Below are 20,455 nucleotides of genomic sequence, written 5' to 3'. Positions count from 1 at the left end.
GAGAGCATCTTGTCTGGCTGCATCACCGCTTGGTTAGGCAACTGATTGGCATCCGATCACAAGGCGCTACAGAGGGTAGTGCGTACAGCCCAGTACATCACTGGGGCTGACCTCCCGGCCTCCAGGACCTCTATACCAGGCGGTGTCAGAAGAAGGCGCAAAAAATTGTCCAAGACTCCAGCCACCCAAGTCATAGACTGTTTTCTATGCAACTGCACGGCACCAATTCACCAAGTCTGGACCCTGAATAGCTTCTACCCCTAAACCCTAAGACTGCTAAATAGTTAATGAAATAGTTAACCAAATAGCTACCTGGTCTATCTGTATTTACCCTTTTTGCACTAACTTTTTTGTTTCATCACGTACGCTGCTGCTACTGTTTATTATCTGTCACTTTATTCCTAGTTATATGTACATATCTACATCAATGTACCCCTGCACATCGACTCGGTACTGGTACCCTGTGTATGTAGCCAAGTTATCTTTACTCATTATGTATTTATTATTACTTGTATTATTATGTATTTTACTTTTCTATTATTTCTCTTTTTTCTCTCTCTACATTGTTGGGAAGGGCCCATAAGTAATAATTTCACTGTTAGTCTACACCTGTTGTTTACGAAGCATGTGACAAATAAAATGTGATTTGATTTGATGATGTATCAATCTTTATTTATTAGTAAAACCTCCTAATGTGAGTCGGTTTTTGGATGGCCCTGTTTTCCCAGCAAACTCGGGCCATGACCAGGAGAATGCTTACCTTACTGCCTGACCAGAACCCAAGCAGCTCCATCAGCTGGCCTCAGGGCACCAAAGACAGCCCTGCAACCACCTGCCATGAGCTGGGGCTGATTCGCCCACACCTGCAGGATGGTGAGTAGAGCTCAGCAGGTAGCAGTTAGACTGAACACTGAGCTGATGTAGGCAACAGATCTAGTGAAGCCAACCTGCTCTCATCCTTTTTACAGCTAGAGTCATTTGTCCAGTAACGTGTTTTGTAAAACTAACAAAGTCAGATCTTTCCAGGACACTTCTACATGGACCCTAACCAGGGCTGCCCATTTGATGCCGTGCAAGTCTTCTGTAACTTCACTGCAGGAGGGATGACCTGTATACCTCCTGTCCAGTCACAGGTAAGTAGCTGGTCCTGACATCAGTCAGGATACTGGGGCAAGTGGTTGCACAGAATATCTGAGTATGAATGATTTATCTACAACTTTGCCTCTCTCCTGAGCAGAATATTAAGGAAGGCTTTCTAGTGAGCATCAATTATGGGTCACATCATTTCTCACTTACACGTATTGTTTTCATTTTGAAACGGCATGTTGTGGTTTATCTTTCTATAGATAATAGGAAAATGGGAACCAGAAAAAAACATGTCAATTAAGTCTATCCAGTGGTTTAGCCAGCTTGATGGTGGCTATAAGGTAAGACATACTGCATGTTACATTTAGAATTCATCTACAACTGCATTACTGTAACTGATCCAAATGATTTCTATCTCTCCTACTGTAGTCTGAGTATGCTGGTCTTGATGTGGTCCAGCTCCGATTTCTACGGTTACACAGCCATTCTGCCTCTCAGCACCTGTCCATCGCCTGCCCGTTTAACCACAATAGTAGAGAAATCAGGAAAAATGCATCAAACAGGGTTCTTCACTTTCTGGGAGACTCTGGTGGGGAGATTGGTTCAAGCTATATGACAGTATCGAGGAATGGTTGTGAAGTAAGACCCAAAGAACAATATAACCCTTTATACACACCTAGTACATTTGTTGTTTTATGTCAGCTACAGTACAACTCATTCTACACAACCATTGTAATTCACAGCCTGGCCACTTGATGTCAGTCAAGACCAATATAAAGCCTACAGGGCTACTGTGCAATGTGAGAACAATGTTGTGTACTGTAATGACAGCCAGGTATTTTCAGCTTGTTTTCCCATGTTTGTCACTCAGGTGGAGGTGGAGGTACAAGTGAGGGGAAGCACAGAGATCCACAGAGGGGACATGGAGCTGCTGCCCCTCAGGGATGTTAGTATGGAGGGAAGGGGAGACCACTGGGACACAGAACTCAGAGCTGTCCTGGGACCTTTGTGCTTTTTGTAGTCTCAGCTTATCCATAGAGAAGCAGCTGTTTCTCCCAGAAGCAGCAAGCTCTGACCAGTGTATGGGTCAAGAACATTTGGGTGGAATTCCTCTTCAGGACAAAAGAAAGAGATATCATCATGTTGTGTGATCGCTGTAGCATTTGTGTAATTGTGATAAAAACTAGAGCTATATAATAAAATATGTATTTTAGAGTTATTTGTTAATCTTGTTATCATATGTGTCTTTTATAAAGTAATATAAAGCTGTTGTGTTGTTTGTATCTCCCGCATTTCTATTTTTTTGAATGATTTATTTTTCTTAGTGATGTACTGTGTGTATATATGCTTCATATTAGATAAATGTGGATGTTTTATTTAATTGTTAAGCTTTTGTAAGTATGTCTTTGCTATTATCTGATGTCTTGTTTTTTATGCCTGTCGACTAATACCTGAAGTCTTGATGAACACCAATTTCTGGATGGTCTAAACTTCAAATTGTTATAAATTGAAACATTTGAAATGTCACTTCAGTTTACTTTACAATAACTTTAGCACACATTTATGGTTTATACCTCAAATGCAGTAAACAGTAGTACACCCAGTTGTCACAAATGGAATTAACCGAAATATGTGCAATTAATTATATAAATGGTTTTCGTAAGATGATGGAAAACTGTTGTAGTAGGCTGCTGTATTTATTACAGAACATCATTTGCAGGACAATAAACCCATGCTGCATAAAACTGTCCCTAACATTCATACATTGAGGACTTATCATGTGTAGGAATATGTTTTCTCTTGTGGTGGCACTTCCCCATTACTCATCCTCTCCTACCATGCCTTTAGATCAGAAGGTCCGGTCACACACATTTCCTAGGCTGCCATTTTTAAACTCATTTCCTGCAATTCTACACATTACGCCATGTCTCGTGTGTTCATATGATACCTGAGTGAGTCAACAAAATCAATGTGGTCCCCCTGGGGGTCAAGGACCCCATGGGCACAATCTGGCCATGACAACTACAAGGTTTAAATAGCTGATTAGCCTAATTTACCTAACATGGGCTAGTAGTTGATCAACTGGACATTTCTGACAGGTTATATACTGTAGTTTACAAAGACTGTTGTCAATGTTCTCTCTCACCATTCTCCATGGTCAACATAACTTTGGTGATATTTTGCCTAAAGCTATGGAGGACAGTATCAGTGTGTCTTCTGACTGAGGTTTCTTACATGCTTGGCACGGAAAATAAAATGTAATTTCCCAAATAGCTCGAAAACCATGTAGACTGATTTAATTCACCACGCTATAGCACATGATTACCATTATACCAGCGTGGTCTCACAGATTAAACGTAATATAGTAAACGTAAATCCAGGAAACTGACATTAGTATTATATGTTACATTTGGTATGGTTACATAAGACAGAAGCTTACTTAATAAGGCAAAAATGATATATAACGCAAATGCCTAGCATCCCAAAGGTTGCATGTTCGAATCTCGTCATGGACAACTTTAGCATTTTAGTATGCTGGGGATGACAGTGTCCTGCGCTGCCGCAGCACTTTACCTAAGATGCCAACCATTTCAGACCTGGATGGTATGGGTGGAGAGGGCAGTAATGGAGAAATCCACACTAATGGTGCCAGAATTAAGCTTGATTAACATGTGTCAGAGCTAAATGCAACACAGGTGGTTGAACAGTTGGAAAGTGTTTATGCTTATGAGTAAGAATGATCTATGTGGGGTGACATGATCAGGATATAGATGGTGCAAATCTTAGGTCATGGGTTGAGCTCTCAAATGTCATTGTTTTATTTCCATATAGTCAATGGTCAAACCTGTTTAAATTCTGAGTGAAGATAACCTGGATTAACCCCAAGTACAGTCATTCAGTCATGGGTGTGTTTGAATGGTTGTACAGTGGCACTTGCTTAAACCCCAGCAGCTGTTTCTCATTAGTCATGTCTTTATAGTGGTTACATTTGTTTCTCAAGACCAGTCTTCAATGACTCTCAAATGACTAAGCGCCTCATGGAACTTCCCTGACCTGTCCTGTTGCCCAGTTCATTACAAAGTTTTTACATTTCTTATAAAATTATTTTTCAACAGCATTCAAAGGTCAGTTGTTATCTGTAGAACTATATCCAGTCTAAAGGCTACATGGTAGCGTAACGCAAACGTCTAGCATCCCAAAGGTTGCATGTTCGAATCTCATCACGGACATCTTTAGCATTTTAGCTACTTAGCTACTTTGCAACTACTTAGCATGTTAGCTAACCCTTCCACCTAACCTAGCTAACATTAGCCACAACAAATTGGAATTTGTAACATATACATTGTAAAATTCGTAGCCTATTGTACTGATTGCAATTCATAACCTATCATACAAATTTGTAATTCATATATCATATGAAATGGATGACGGACATCCACAAATTAATACACACCATACGAAATTTAACATATCATACTAAATGGAGTGGCTCGGATTTACTTACAGAATAATGTGAAATGCTCTGAGACTAGGTTGCAGCCAGCATCCTGGTCTAGAGAGGGAAACTAATAGGCCTAGTGACTATAGATGATTGATTTGGGGCCGACCCTCTCGTCATTTAGAGGCGGGGTGGTGGCGTAGAAAAGGAAGCGAGACATCATCGCATCACGTTTTTTCAACATTGAAGAGGTGAGAATGTGATGAAAATTGAAAGTAACAGATTAACACGGGGGTTCTTACCATACATTTTCAAGACAAGGCTCAGTGACGGGTGAGTAGCATCAATATAGCTTGCTAGCCAATTCCTTATCTCGCTAACCAAAACAACCTTCAAACGCCGAACTTGACAGACAAGCTCTGCTAGTTAGCGCTTGACTGACGTTTTCTCGAGCGATGGAACCACAGAATTTGAACTCCCATAAGAACAAATATTTTTGTGACTTGATTAGCTCGATTGTAGCAAGTTTGTGACGTATGTCCAGGGCACTAGCTGCATAGCATAGCTTGTTGTTGAATACCTGGCACACTGATCACAGGCGCAAGCTAGCAATTTATCCATGATGGTTCGAACATTATTATATTATTGGCTCTGGACAAATCTCTGACTGCTGCCAGCTAGCAAGGCATGCTCAGCAAATCACAAACGTCCACTGACCCTCAACTAACTTTTTGACAGACCAGGTCTTTCAGTTCCAGCGAGGTCAGTTAGCAATCAAGCAAGTAAGCAAAGAGATCATGGCTTGTCTTCCACTGTTTTTAAGCCCATTGATAGATATACATGAATTCAAAATACATTCAATGGCCACTGATGTTTTCACAGTTTGGCATTATCATGTTTCATAAGACTAGGAAGTTGAATTGTGTTAACTATTGTGTGGAGCTCCATCTAGCTTGTGTGTGTGTGTGTGTGTGTGTGTGTGTGTGTGTGCATCCAACAGGTTGTTCTCTTACAGGATGGAGAGTGGGGATGACAGTGTCCTGCGCTGCCGCAGCGCTTTACCTAAGATGCCCACCATTTCAGACCTGGGTGGAGAGGGCAGCAATGGAGAAATCCACAGTAATGGTGTGAGAATTAAGCTTGATTAACATGTGTCCGAGCTAAATGCAACACAGGTGGTTGAACAGTTGGAAAGTTTTTATGCTTAAGAGTAAGAATGATCTATGTGACATTATCAGGGTATAGATGGTGCAATTCTTAGGTCATGGGTTGAGCTCTCAAATGTCATTGTTTTATTTCCATATAGTCAATGGTCAAACCTGTTTAAATTCTGAGTGAAGATAACCTGGATTAACCCCAAGTACAGTCATTCAGTCATGGGTGTGTTTGAATGGTTGTACAGTGGCACTTGCTTAAACCCCAGCAGCTGTTTCTCATTAGTCATGTCTTTATAGTGGTTACATTTGTTTCTCAATACCAGTCTTCAATGACTCTCAAATGACTAAGCGCCTCATGGAACTTCCCTGACCTGTCCTGTTGCCCAGTTCATTAAAGTTTTTACATTTCTTATCAAATTATTTTTCAACAACATTCAAAGGTTGGTTGTTATCTGTAGAACTATATCCGGTCTAAAGGCTACATGGTGCGTACTACTCATTTGGCCCTGTTTGAAGACGAAGATGGATTTAACCACGCCCCAGCTAGCTCTGTTCCTTGTCCTGAAGGTTCCCTGAGACTGTGCTTATTATTTCCTATGGGGAATAATGGCCAATTGTCCACCCGCTATATTGATTCAGGCATTTATGTAAATATTTAATATGGTATTGTTTACTCATAGTAGGCCTATATTAATCCTCCTCCTAGGTAACCTGGCAACTGTATTGGTCCTGAAATCATTTAGGATTCATATTCCTCACGGGCACTGGTAGACTTTAGAACTGAATGTATAGGATAGTCTGACCCACGATTTATTGCTTTGCGTAAATTACATTTTCTCCATCTATTTCAGGAAAAATGGAAGTGGAGCGACTCATCAGCAAGAAACTCCAACTGAAGAGGAAAGCAGAGGTGAGACTTAAAACAGAATGTGTTGTCAGCAGGTCAAATTTGTTCTGAGCCTGTGATTAGATCCTGAGTTCTGATGTCAAATCCTCCAAACAATGTTGTCACCATCCATTGTTTGAGTCCCAATGATTCAACAAACTCATCTTAGTTCTGTCACTGTTTGTGGATGTGCCTAATCATATAAAAAAAAAAGTGCTTCTGCACTGCCAAATCCCTACTGGACTGATTCAATATTTTCCTTAAGCCTATGTGAGCTGTAACATTATCATTTTAACCTGGCGAGCTGCCTTGACTGTTTGTTTTCAAATCCTGTCATTATTTGTGCATTAGAAAAAGAGCCAACGTGATGTAAAAGGCTATTCTAATCAGCATCTTTCCCACTTTCATGCCTGGAGAATGGAGAGATGCAGCAAGAGGCAGTTCTGCTTTTATGACATCCAAACCCTTGTCTGATTTGAGTCCATGGGTATTGCATACCAGTGAGGAAATGACTGAAATGCATTGTAGGGGTTAACCTTGGTGACCGAGTGCCCAAATGAAAGTTTCACAATGAATTGGGAAGTGCAGACTGAAGAGAGCCACTTGAAACATGTATGGTGTATTGGCTGAACAATGAAGTGTTATTCACATCTTATCGCATCATAATAGATGGGTGAAATGAACACGTCCTGTCTTTACTGTACAGAACACCCAAACACAGAGAGCGCCCTTATTTTCACCCAATGTAAGAGGAAGAGCGATTGAGCAAGAGGGTTATTTTTTCTTAAAGCGGTCTTTCAAGGGCTGTTTGTTTAGTATAAAGGTCAACTAACCTCTACCCTCATCAGCTGTTATTGCGCAAACAGATCAAATAGACAGAACAATCACCACAGTTTCTAGACGTGAGGTCATCGTTAAAACATTTTTTTTTTAAAGGGTCATCATTATCTCCAGCTACAAATGGTTACATTCTGACATAATGTTTGTCAATTTAATATTTGTCTTTATGATATGGATTCAAATAAAAATTCACCACCATCCTTATCATTTAACTGAACCATATGCATTGCTGATTGTGGATGTGTCTCTGGTCTGCAGCACTTGAAGTCTGACCTGATGAGGCAGTTTGACTCTCAGGTGTTGGAGTTCATGGACAGTCTGATAGAGGAATCGGCCAGCCTGGAGCCTGCTCCTGTCCCTGCTGTCTTCTCCCCTCCTCTGTCCGATAAAGAGAGGAGTAAGCTCAGGTATTGAGCACCTCACTGCCCCCTTTTGCCTTCCACCCTTCTCCTTTCTGACCTACTCTCTTACTATGTCAGAGGTCAACATCTATTTAACTAATATTTTGTCAATGTTTTTTATTCTATTAGGCATCTCCAAGGGTCATCCCAGGGCCAAGGCAAACAGTTTGTGGTCCGGAGGTCCTTGTTAGAGTAAGTGACGAGTAAAAAATAGACTGTGACTGCTCTTGACAAAAAGCTCCCTCATCGAACACTATATACATTGTGCTTAAACAATACAGCAACATTTCAGTTTATCATGGTCTATGTCTCTAATTTCACAGTGAGCTGTTTGAAGTGAACCACATCCGGACCATCTACCACATGTTCATTGCCCTGCTGATCCTCTTCATCCTCAGTACCCTGGTGGTTGACTTCATCGATGAAGGCAGGTAAGGTGTAACACTGATTCTTTACTGTTCTCTCTCTTTAAATATAAACTACCACTTGTGTATTGACTCTTCATTCCTCTCTCTTCCCCAGATTGGTGCTTGACTTTGACCTGCTGGTCTATGTATTTGGACAGTTCCCCCTAGTGGTGATTACCTGGATCTGCATGTTCCTTTCAGTGCTGGTGGTGCCCTACAGCCTGTTCCACACCTGGGCCTCTCACTACCATGAGTCCAGCCATGGGACCCTGTGGTCTCTTCTACTGGGCTCTCTCTTCCTGCTCTACCAGGGCCTGGGCCTAGGCTTCCTGCCTACCTTTGTGGTGGTGAAGAACAGCTTTCCCCCTGCATCCTGCTTCATCATCATCCTGGAACAGGTACTCCAAATGCAGGCCCGCCTGGGGCATGACATTTTCTTTGTTTTCTTGATGTTCAGTCTACTGATGGACACGTACTGTGATTGGTTGACAACATGTGCTGTCCCCCTGCAGGTGCGCCTGATGATGAAGGCACACTCCTATATCAGGGAGAATGTCCCCAAAGTTCTGGCTTTGGCAAAAGACAAATCCAGTAAGCAACTACGTTTTTTATGAATTATTTATATACACTATCTTACATTATGTTTTTGTCTGTAGATGTATTCAGTTCCCTCTTTTCTTTTTATTCTCCAGGCTCCTCCCCAGTCTCTCCACTCATCCCACAGCTGAGCCACTACATCTACTTCCTCTTTGCTCCCACCCTTATTTACAGAGATAAATATCCCAGGTAAGCAGAGTGGAATGACATAAGACCTAGTTTAAATTAACATACCTCTTGCATGTTACACTCAGCTGCTAGAGAGCTATTTACCTTTCTGTAAACATTCAAACTCTTGTTTCCCTCTGCAGGAATCCCATCATCAGGTGGAGTTATGTGGCCTCTAAGTTATTACAGGTATGATTTGAGAATCTAAATGACTGCCTGAGCATAGTTGAAGACCTTGACCAGGAGATCAGTTCAGTTATGTAGTTTCTCTCTCGTCTTTCAGGTTCTAGGATGTCTCTTCTATGCCTACTATGTGTTTGTGCGCCTCTGCATCCCACAGTTCCGCAGCATCAGCCAGCAACTGTTTGACCTGCGGGCCATGGTCCTGTGTGTGTTCAACTCTATCCTGCCTGGTAACTCCAGTCAACACATCCTCACTTGCAGCTTGGCTCATCGGAATCACAGTATTCCTCCTGCATGTTCACTATATTGTCTTCTGGGTCACTCCGTCTGGATGATTCTGTTAACTACCTACAACAATATTTGAATGAATGGAGGGAAATCATATGTCATCTGTGTGTCTCTCTCTCTAGGAGTTCTGGTTCTGTTCTTGGCCTTTTTTGCCTTCCTGCACTGCTGGCTCAATGCCTTTGCTGAGATGCTGCGGTTTGCTGACAGGATGTTTTACAAGGTACACAGGCAGATGCCTCTCCTCGTCCATATTACTCATTTAGTCAATCACTGACGAAATCTACAGTGCAGTAGTGCCACAGTGTTCACTACACTGCCTCAATCAGCTCTTTGCTGTGTTGTTTTTTTAAATGTATATTGATTTTGCTTCACAGGATTGGTGGAACTCCACATCCTTTGCCAATTACTACCGCACCTGGAATGTGGTGGTACACGACTGGCTGTATTACTATGTCTACTGTGACTTCCTGTGGGTGAGTGTTGTGTTATTGTTGCACTTGGCATTAATGTTAATCTCTCTGTTTTCACAATACTTATGAAGTATCCCTCCCATTGCTGTGTATCTTAAACAAGCAAGTCAGTTGAGCAGCTTTGATTTAATTTTGTCCACGCCCGTCTTAACCCTCTGGTCTGTCGTCTGTTTTCTTCCCCTACTCCACTCCCTGACAGATGTCGAAGAAGAGATTTCGGGCGGCAGGCATGTTATTGGTCTTCACTATGTCTGCAGTAGTGCATGAGTACATCTTGGCGATCTGCTTCGGCTTCTTCTACCCAGTTCTCTTCTGCCTCTTCATGTGCTTCGGAAGTAAGACCTTACCTTCATTACAATACAACAGACACAATATAAAAACTGAAGGTTTTTCTCCTTTTGTAGCATTTTTCTGACTCTCAATCCTAACTGCTCTCATCTCCTTTACTGTGCTGTTCATCTGTCAGTGATGTTTAACTTCATTCTTCATGACCGGAGAAAAGGCCCAATTTGGAACGTGATCATGTGGACTGCTCTGTTCCTCGGTCAGGGGGTCATCATCTGCCTCTACTCCCAGGAGTGGTATGCACAGCGCTACTGCCCCCTTCAGGAGGTATACACCACTGCACATCTAGGGAAAACATTCATTTTAGGCTGTTCAGATCAAGGAGAGTAAATCTTTTAAACTATTGAGATGCAACCTTAGATCCAACCAAGTCTTTACATGCCATGTTTTGTTTTTAGCCCTCTTTCCTAGAGCTGCTGAAGCCGCGTTCCTGGAGCTGTCACCTCCAGACCAACCCAGCAGTCGACTCTTGAGGGGCTGTAACTGACATCACATTGAACTACTGAACCGACAACACTCGCCAATCTATTGAATGTGTTTAGGAGAGCACAACCTCCTGTTTCCTTCAAGCCTTTTTACCTTTTGTTTTACTTAATTTTTTTTGTGTTACACTAGTAATTCAGACTGATATTGAGAGACTGCGTTATTCATTTGAAAGGGCATGGAGTGAGTGAGGCATATAATGGCCTCTGTCATCACAAAGATGCCTTATTTATCCTTTTAGTTTCATGACAAACCCATTGGAAATCAGGGTAACATAGAGCACATAAATGTGAACAGAATTATTTTATTTATACTTTTATTTTCAGCCTGGATACAATTACCATGTTTTCATTTGAAATGCACTTTCAATGCCAATATGGTAAATCGTAAAGTTGCTGCTTTTCCCAAAAGTTGACCTCTTAGCAAACATGCAGTTACATACATACATTTAGCAAATAATTTACTTAAAACATTGTTTTTTATTTTTGAAAGTTTTTTTTATGAACCCAGACATTTCAAATGTTCAGCCACTGTATTTTGTGTCGTCTAGTCTCCAAGGTGTTTTAAATCATGTTGATGGAGATCAGGGTTGGGCTCATTTCAAAGTTTTTGAAATTAACTCCATTCAACTCATGAGTTGAATTGGCTGCACCCCACAGGATGTAGAGTTTGTGTGACAAAGTAATTCAAGGAAATTTCACTCGTCATACAACATGAGTTTCATTGAATCTCATAGTTCCAGATACCAAATAATAACTTTTCTCTAGAAATAATGTTTATAACCTTGGTGCTTAAAATAGCCAATTATATTTCTGCCAACCCTTTCATTTGTTTGGCTTCTTTTTGAAGTTCTCAGGGTTAACTGCAGGGTTACACTAATGCATTATGGGAAATGTATTTTCCTTATTGAACAAAATGTAATCGATTTAATGAAATACAATAACTTTGAATATTCACATACAGGTTTTGTTTCCTTTGATCGTTCACTTTGTTCTGAAAATCAATTGTTAACAATTTTATATGCATGTATATAATGACATGTTTCATGTACAAGATGTATATTTGTATAGACTACACCTAATATAGAATAGAGGCTCTTGAATTTCTCTGAATTCATTTACATTTCCATTCAGTCAAGTTTGAATTGCAATTTTGTATGCTGTTTACTACAATTTAAATTCAATATTTTAATAGGAATTTGAGGCGTTCTCCATTTCAATTCTGAAGTGAGCCCAACCCTGATAGCGATGTTAGATTAATAAACAAAATGGAGATTAGTTTGCTCTGTGATTACTAGTAAGAAGGTTTTGTCAGATGTGAAGCCTTACACACAAGATTAATGTTAATTAAGAATATGTATTTATTCAAAAGCAATATTGAAAGTGATTCTATACCAACCAGAAATTCCACACCTGACCTTGAGTTGGTGGAAACTGCACTACTGTTGCAGGTGGCTGCTCCAATGTTGCCATTATCAGTTTGGCTGATGCATGTGTTGTTTATTTACTTGATTAGTGCCAATACCTAAATATACACTAGTGCATTATTTGCTTTTGTCAGAAATTACATCATTACACTAACTGTTGCCATTAATGCTGTAAATTAGGGATTCAATTTCAGCTTCAATCCATGAGTCTGGTAGACTTGTCATTTTGTGATTGTATCTATGGATTGTCTCTCTATGGAACAGTTTTTGTTTTTGACTCAAACCATGTATGGTGATGATTTAAACCACCAGATGGCGCTGTAATGTAAAAAATGTTGAATTCCCACTTGTTTTTTATGACAATCTATTTTACTCATAAGTAATTATTTAAGAAGGACCATTAACAAAACATTGTTATATAGAGAAATGTGTGTGTGTGTGTGTATATATATATATCCTATCAAGAGATTTTGTTGCAAGACTACTTCAGCCTGTATTGAAATTGGGAGACTGTTTACTATTTGTGATCGTATTTCAGTGGTTATTTCGAGCCCACTTTTGAGATTATGATGCTCTTTTGATCATTTAGAAAATGAGTGATACTTTTGTTCAGATATTTATATTTTTGAACAGAGATTGACATTCCTCTATTTTTCTTGATAAAGTTATGGAGTTATAGTGTTTAAAACATTTATTTGGTATTATACGAGATGTGTTGGATAATATTTACCTTTACAGTGCATTAGGTATATGTCAGATTGAAAATAAAGCTATAAATCTATATATATTTTTGGTCTTTTAACCAAACCCTGGGTTAGAATTGTGACTGCAGCATTTTTTACTTTAAAAAGAACAGTTAGGGTTTTTGATGTACTTTCCATATATAATATTGTACATTTCACAATGTCAAGACAATACAAAATTGAATGGATTTTGCTAAATGCTTTTTGTCATAAAGTTTATTGTTCATACTTATTTATCAAATGGCCACCCTTTTGTTTTTACACTGCTGCTACTCACTGTTAATTATCTATGCATAGTCACTTTACCCCTACCTACATATACAAATTGCCTCAACTAACCTGTACCGGTACCCCCTGTATATAGCCTCGCAATTGTTATTTTGTGTTACTTTTATTTTTTTACTTTATTTAGTCAATATTTTCTTAGCTTTATTTTCTTAAAACTGCATTGTTGGTTAAGGGCTTGTAAGTAAGCATTTCACGGTAAGGTCTACACCAGTTCTATTCGACGCATGTGACAAATACAATTTGATTTGATTTAATATAAAATGTAGTCAGTTCAAATCACAGTTGTGGGATCCAATCCATGAAATCACACCAGTATGTACAGTAGGAATAGGGGGGAGGACATACAGAGGCATGAAACAGCTGTCACGTCAGTGGTATGGATCCGAACTGTCACTGCCAAAAGAAAAAAGCCATAGTTGTCTTTTTAAGTGTTTTGTGGTAGAAATGAATTTCACACAAATAACATTTGTTCAATGTTATGACAGTATTTCAAGAGTGTATATTCTAACGTTGAACAATAGACATTTCGTTTTTCCAGAGGTCTTACCTCATAAATAAAAGTTGTGAACAATGCAATCATGATAGTAGTTGGTCTAGCGAATCTCGACAGAGGGTCTATGGTTGGTCCTCGAGCTGTCCGCCTAGTGGCTCGGAGGTCCTAGTAATGTTGGGGACAGGGATGGGAATGGAGTTTGGTGAAGGGTGAACCCCCCCCCCCTTTTGCGAAAAGCAAGCTCTATTCTGCGGTAAAGATGGCGGCGGCAGAGGGGGCGCGCAGTGGCTGGAGCACGGCGAAACGACCCTGAAAGGCTCCATATTTCATAGAAACTCGGACGTGGGGGACCGAACATTACTGTCTCGAGATCCCACGGACCGTTGGCAGAGAGTTGTTTTCAGTGATTTATCAGACTTTTGCTTTATTGTTTGAGGCAAGGTGGGTGGGTTTCACAACGATATTGCTATCGAGCTAACAGCTAACGTCAAGCTAGCTAGCTAGGAGACGGGTTGAGGAAGACTTCTGAACAGGCCGCTCCATAATTGGGGGATGTGAACTGGGAGTGTGCAGGGCTGGATAGCTTCGTCCCGAACATCTTTACACCGAACTGCGGGGATGGGACAACAGGTAGGCCGCGTTGGTGAGGGGGCTTCGACAGGGCTGCCACCGCCACAACAACAGCAGCAACACCCGGGGAAGGGGAACAGGGGAAACGCCGGGAGGAGACCCCGGGAAGTCAGTAACGTTAGCACTGGAACACCGACAGGCAGGGTTGCTGCCGTTAACGTGCCGGACCCAGCAATTAATATATTCACCCAGCATTCAGGTAGGAATAGTCACATGGTATTACACAATAGTTTATTTAATCAAGTGGTTTGTACAATAGTAGTCAAACTGTGATTTTTAATTGGCTAGCTAACCAGCCAATTTACTTCTACTTAATCAACTATATGTGCTCGTCAACGACGCGTTAGCGGAAATACAACCAATTGCCATCAGTGCCAGCTCTAGTTGTACGGTTAGCCAGCATATGTTTGCTAGTTTTCTTGGTTTCTAATATGTTCTCGTACATTATCAGACAATGAAGTTGAAGAGCACAAGTGTGAGGTGACAATGACAGCTTGACATGTCCCACAAGTAGCCTAATGGTTGTGTGCTTTTTTTTTTCATGCAGCTGTCTGGCATGGGCAGGTAACAGTGCAGTCAGTACTACTAACGAGGATTGGGGTTGTTATTCTGATCCCAAACAGAGTGATGAAGAAAGAGCCGTTTCAGGACTACACAGCTGCAAGCAGCAAAGGGACTGTTCACTTCTCCTGCCACTGAGAGATGCTTGTTAAACAATGATCTCTGCCACAAGGGGATGCAGTGGCAATTCCACTCCATTAACTCACTATGGCAGCCACAACAGTCTCACATTTCAGCCTGAAGTGGTTTTCACATGCTCGGTTACAACATACTCAGCAGAAAATTGCAGCTCAAAGTAATTTTTTGAATTATGTTTGTGTAACTGACCGTAATCCAACATATTCTTTGAGGATACTCTCATTTTCATAGACATTGTAAGGTACTGAAAGACTCACTGTGGTCAAATGATCTAGTGCCCCAGTGACACACTCAGTGGGCTCTGAGGGTCAAACTGGATAGATGCACATTCATTGTGCTGCTGCCTGTTATGTGTCATTGGCACTCAGGATTTGGTCAAGAGAAGGCAATCATTAAGGATCTCCCTGCAGGAAAACCATTATTGCATTTGGTCAGCCAAGTCCTGCTCTGAGCTAGAATTAATTGCTGTTGTGTATGTATGCTATTAGGTTCTGTAAGACCATTAGGGAAGCATTATGTTGAGGGGGATATTATTATTATTCTTTGCATGACAAAGCTATAATATCCATCCACGATTGTAACAACTATCCAGTCTACTGCTTCTATTGAGCTTCTGCTTGCCTAAGGGAAGGTCAGTCAAAGTCTTGTATGAAATCAGATATGATGGGAATTGCAAGATTGTACGGCTTATCCAATAGTTGTTTTTTCAGCGCTCTGCACTGGGGCAAAGAGAGACCTGTCACATCTCCACAATTAAACTCTTCAGCTGGAAACGCAAACCTGAAAAGTGCACACTGTTTTTTTTAAATGTCAAGTGTGTCCTTTTTATAGCTGGATGCATAGCCAAGTTGTTGGAAGGCTGTTAACCTTGTAAACCTTCCATTATATTTTGAAGTATGAAAGCATTTGTTTGTGCAACATTCTCCTTGACCTAGCAGAATCAGTTCTAATGTAAGTCTAGGCTATATGATGCAGTTGTTATTACCTGGCAGTGCCACTGTTCGGTAATATCAATGTGTTGTGACGTCATTGGGCCATGTGAGTAAATCAGCGGTGTGTCAACGTCGAACATGGTTTTGTCTGTTCATAGGATTTGAGCCCTGCACATCTGGCTGAGTTATGTGACCACACGCCAAGGCTGCTTTAACAAAGTTATTTTGCAACAAAGCACATTTCCTCCTTTCTTTGCTGAGCAAGATGATTTGAGGTCCTTCCTCCTTTTAGCCATTTGTGATTGCCACTGTTGAATAGTTTATCTTTTGTGTGGTTTGACAATGGTGAAAGGCCTAGGTGTACAGTGCAGTTTTTACCAAATGAAAATGCAATGACTTAGTAATCATGTTTTGATACTGTGGCTATTTTAGATGTATGTCTCAGTCTGTGTCCTTTTTGAGGTGTGTGTGTGGTATGTGTGTACTGGTGTCCATGTTTGTATGGGTTATGCCTGTGTACGTGTGTCTTATTGCCTGAAGGAAGTGATTCACGGTGGGGACAGACAAGTTTTCTAAATCAAAGGCCTCTGCATGTCACTGTCCCCAAGTTGACTCGGCAGATCCCTGTTGGGTCACGATGCCATTTTGGTATTTCTTTATTTATTCATTGTCTCCGGATCTTAGAATACGTTTCTTTGCAGCGTAATGAAAACTAAACCCTACGTGACTCAGTGGCATTTTAAAGCCGACGGGAACGGTATCTTTGATACGTAATATGTAGCCTCAGTGAAAGAATGCTCACATTCCCCCTAACCACATGAGTTTCGAGTGCTCATCCAGTTTAATTCTCTTCTGATCAAGTGAACTTAGAATTCTTCAATTGTTTAATGTCTTGTGTGGGACTATGGTCTTTCATTTTGCTATGCCTTGGGCTCTCTCTTGTTCGCAGAATTCACAGATGTGCTGATTTGGCTATCAAGCCCATAAACAGTTCAGCAGGTTGAGCGGTCAAGAGCAGGTTTCATATACTTGATTAGGAAATGGGACACTTGTATTTAACATCTCTGCTCTACATGTTCTCCCTACGCCTGCCTTCATAAAATGGAATTCATTCCAGGGCAGGCAGGACAGTGGATGGGTGATCTGCCCATTATCCCTGATAGATAAACTGATTTGCATTAGGGGTGAAATTGGATTAGACAAATCCACTTTTCTATATGTGCAAAGGCCCCAACAACCAAAATAAGCCACACAGTACTGACAGTTGACTTTATTAACAAATTTCAACTTGATGTGTTGAAGTAATCATATCCATTGGTGGCTTATCTGGGTGACTGGATCCTCTCCCCCACCTAGCAGGTCACCCCGAGCTGCATCCTTCAGCCACTAGAAGGACCTCGGTCTCGTAATTTTCAGCCCTATAAATGCTGGGCAGTTGTGTTCATTTGCATGTTTACCAGGGTATGTACTATGCTTATGCATCCCATGAAGCACATTGATTATTGTGGCGGACTATGTTCTGGTAATATAGTACACCCTGCACTATTGCTTCATGAATTATTCATTCTTCCTCTCGCTCCTCCCTATATGCCTGACTGGTGAAAACATGAGACTGGAGACTAAAGACAGCACTAAATCCCGGCTCATTTTCCCCTTCCCAGTGGAACTCATTCTACTCTCATTAAATTAACCAAAGGAAATGGTTGGAGTCGAGACGCACATGTTGCTGTTGCAGATGATGACAACTGTCCCACCTGAACTTACATACTCCCACATATATATCATATTGGGACTTTGTTTACCCTACAGAAGGTCACGTTGTTTACTGTCTATCTTGTAAACACCTAGATCAGTGGTTTTCAACTGGTTTTGCTTGGGGAACCAAATCGAACCAGGTTGTCTCGGTCGTGAGGCATATCGTGGAAAAAGAATCATCAAAATACAATCTGCAAAGCTATTTTTAATGCTATATTGATAGTAAATTTATCGGTTATGACAAGTTAATAACATTCCCACCTTTTTTTTCAGAGATTAAATGATTAGCAAATGTAAGTCGTGTGTTCAGACTGGAGTGTGTGTGTGTGTGTGTGTGTGTGTGTGTGTGTGTGTGTGTAAGTTTGTATAGAAAAAAAACATAAAAAAAAAACTCTGACATCCAGGACCCACTCAAACTACCGTGACCCAAATGTGGGTCTTGACTCACCAGTTGAGCATTGCTGACCTAAATCATATAGGTTCAGATACAGTATGTCATGCTGCTGTTGGTTTTCCAAGTGGGAGACTGGTCTATTGGACTGCTTAGTGAAGATGTCTGATTTGAAACGCAAAACCAGTTCAGTGTTGACTGGGTGCCAGCACTTGGCCTGGGTTGTGTCTGACTGCTCTATCAGTGCTTATCCAGAGATCCAAGCTCCTGGCTTGGACCCTACTCCCTCAGCAGGACTGAGTCTCTATCCACTATCACTCTCATCCCAGACTACTTGGTTCTCTCTGTGCCCAAAGCTCAGCTCAAATCCTTCATCTTCATTCCCTGTCTTCTCATCTGCCTCTCTGTGTCATCTTAGTGGAGTTGAAATTGAGCACTGCTTACACCCGGGATAATCCTCTCCGTCCTCCCTCTTCTTCCCCTCCGGTTTAATCACACACCAGAGTCGGCCTTAATCTGGCCCTTAATGTGGGGCTGCCAGGGCCGCCTCCATGTGTTGAGCAGTGGGGGTGAGACCAAGAAGCTCAGCCACAGAGAGGGCCAATTTCTCTTTCAATAGACTGGGATAATTTTCCCCATTTCAAAGAGAATGGAGCGAGTGGCTAACCTGGGTGCTATCGAAAGCCTTTGATACTGTGCCTTGTGCAGGGCTATTTGGGTGGCCAAGCCCTGCATATGGAGGCAATGGGAAAGTAATCTCGGCAAGCTCAGTGTATTATCACAGGAACATGAATAGACCCACTGAAGTCAGTGTAATCCTCTTCAGCCAGGCCTGAAAGTTCATAGTAATTTCAGCGGTTCGAATACACGAGTCGACAAGGTAAAAAAAAATAATATTTTTGTGCCCTTGAGCAAGGCATTTAACCCTAATTTGCTCCAGGGACGCCGTACTACTATGGCTGACCCTGTAAAACAACACATTTCACTGCACCTATCCAGTGTATGTGACAATAAAAAATATATATTCACTGCCATTCAAAAGTTTGGGGTCACTTAGAAATATCCTTGTTTTTGAAAGAAAAGCAAAGAAAGTTCAATTTAAAATGACATCAAATTGATCAGAAATACAGTGTAGACATTGTTCATGTAAATTACTATTGTAGCTGGAAACGGCAGATTTTTATGGAATATCTACATAGGCGTACAGAGGCCCATTATCAGCAGCCATCACTCCTGTCTTCCAATGGTACATTGCGTTAGCTAATCCAAGTTTATCATTTTAAAAGGCTAACTGATCATTAGAAAATTGCAAAAGGGTTATGTTAGCACAGCTGAAAACTGTTGTGCTGATTATAGAAGCAATGAAACTGTCCTTTAGACTAGTTGAGTATCTGGCGCATCAGCATTTGTGGGTTCGATTACAGGTTCAAATGGCCAGAAACAAAGAACTTTCTTCTAAAACTCATCAGTCTATTCTTGTTCTGAGAAATGAAGGCTATTCCATGTGTGAAATTGCCAAGAAACTGAAGATCTCGTACAACGCTGTGTACTACTCCCTTCACAGAACAGTGCAAACTGGCTCTAATCAGAATAAAAAGAGGAGTGGGAGGCCCCGGTGCACAACTGATCAAGAGGACAAGTTTATTTAAAAAAAAATATATTTAACCTTTATTTAACTAGGCAAGTCAGTTAAGAACAAATTCTTATTTACATGACGGCCTAGGAACAGTGGGTTAACTGCTTTGTTCAGGGGTAGAACGACAGCTTTTTACCTTGTCAGCTCAGGGATTCGATATGGCAACCTGGCCTTCTAGGCAGAGTTCCTCTGTCCAGTGTCTGTGTTGTTCTGCTCATCTTAATCTTTTCTTTTCATTGGCCAGTCTGAGATATGGCTTTTTCTTTGCAACTCTGCCTAAAAGGCCAGCATCCTGGAGTTGCCTCTTCACTGTTGACGTTGAGACTGGTGTTTTGTGGGAACTATTTAATGAAGCTGCCAGTTGAGGACTTGTGAGGTCTCTGTTTCTCAAACTAGACACTCTAATGTACTTGTCCTCTTGCTCAGTTGTGCACCAAGGCTTCCAACTCCTCTTTCTATTCTGATTAGAGCCAGTTTGCACTGTTCTGTGAAGGGAGTAGTACACAGCGTTGTACGAGATCTTCAGTTTCTTGGCAATTTCACACATGGAATAGCCTTCATTTCTCAGAACAAGAATAGACTAACGAGTTTCAGAAGAAAGTTCTTTTTTTCTGGCCATTTTGAGCCTATAATCGAACCCACAAATGCTGATGCGCCAGATACTCAACTAGTCTAAAGAAGGCCAGTTTTATTGCTTCTATAATCAGCACAG

At 41.0% G+C, this 20,455-nt stretch overlaps 3 protein-coding genes across 11 annotated transcripts in view; all 3 read left to right on the top strand.

Moving 5' to 3' along the window:
* Positions 1 to 2,831, top strand: part of si:dkey-21p1.3 (collagen alpha-1(I) chain) — a 28,523-nt gene extending 25,692 nt beyond the window's left edge. For 5 of the 6 annotated variants that reach the window (XM_029707287.1, XM_029707286.1, XM_029707285.1 and 2 more), the window contains 5 exons: positions 729 to 873; positions 1,027 to 1,133; positions 1,347 to 1,427; positions 1,516 to 1,725; positions 1,958 to 2,831. In XM_029707287.1, coding sequence (XP_029563147.1) covers positions 729 to 873; positions 1,027 to 1,133; positions 1,347 to 1,427; positions 1,516 to 1,725; positions 1,958 to 2,107 — 693 coding nt within the window. In that variant the 3' untranslated portion in view covers positions 2,108 to 2,831. Of the gene's footprint in view, positions 1 to 728; positions 874 to 1,026; positions 1,134 to 1,346; positions 1,428 to 1,515; positions 1,726 to 1,957 lie in introns of those variants that run through there. The other variant, XM_029707288.1, reaches the window with a different exon arrangement.
* Positions 2,832 to 4,652: 1,821 nt separating this feature from the next.
* soat1 (sterol O-acyltransferase 1) lies at positions 4,653 to 13,117 on the top strand. Of its 2 annotated transcripts, none has more exons than XM_029707284.1 (16): positions 4,653 to 4,776; positions 5,526 to 5,650; positions 6,534 to 6,592; positions 7,667 to 7,815; positions 7,939 to 8,001; positions 8,133 to 8,240; positions 8,332 to 8,614; positions 8,729 to 8,807; positions 8,909 to 9,002; positions 9,125 to 9,170; positions 9,265 to 9,394; positions 9,575 to 9,672; positions 9,827 to 9,925; positions 10,122 to 10,257; positions 10,389 to 10,534; positions 10,666 to 13,117. In XM_029707284.1, exons 2-16 carry the CDS (start codon positions 5,542 to 5,544, stop codon positions 10,738 to 10,740), a joined length of 1,674 nt encoding a protein of 557 aa, XP_029563144.1. In that variant the 5' UTR covers positions 4,653 to 4,776; positions 5,526 to 5,541; the 3' UTR covers positions 10,741 to 13,117. The 2 variants fall into 2 exon arrangements, with proteins under 2 accessions (XP_029563144.1, XP_029563143.1); XM_029707283.1 differs by having other exon boundaries at positions 4,705 to 4,858.
* Positions 13,118 to 13,959: 842 nt separating this feature from the next.
* Positions 13,960 to 20,455, top strand: part of LOC115158396 (tyrosine-protein kinase ABL2) — a 39,676-nt gene continuing 33,180 nt past the window's right edge. For all 3 annotated transcript variants that reach the window (XM_029707278.1, XM_029707277.1, XM_029707282.1), the window contains exon 1: positions 13,960 to 14,529. In XM_029707278.1, coding sequence (XP_029563138.1) covers positions 14,319 to 14,529 — 211 coding nt within the window. In that variant the 5' untranslated portion in view covers positions 13,960 to 14,318. The remainder of the gene's footprint in view (positions 14,530 to 20,455) is intronic.

The sequence above is a fragment of the Salmo trutta genome, chromosome 22, assembly GCF_901001165.1.
Source record: "Salmo trutta chromosome 22, fSalTru1.1, whole genome shotgun sequence".
NCBI classification, from domain to species: Eukaryota; Metazoa; Chordata; class Actinopteri; order Salmoniformes; family Salmonidae; genus Salmo; species Salmo trutta.
This window is presented reverse-complemented; position numbering and strand designations above follow the sequence as displayed.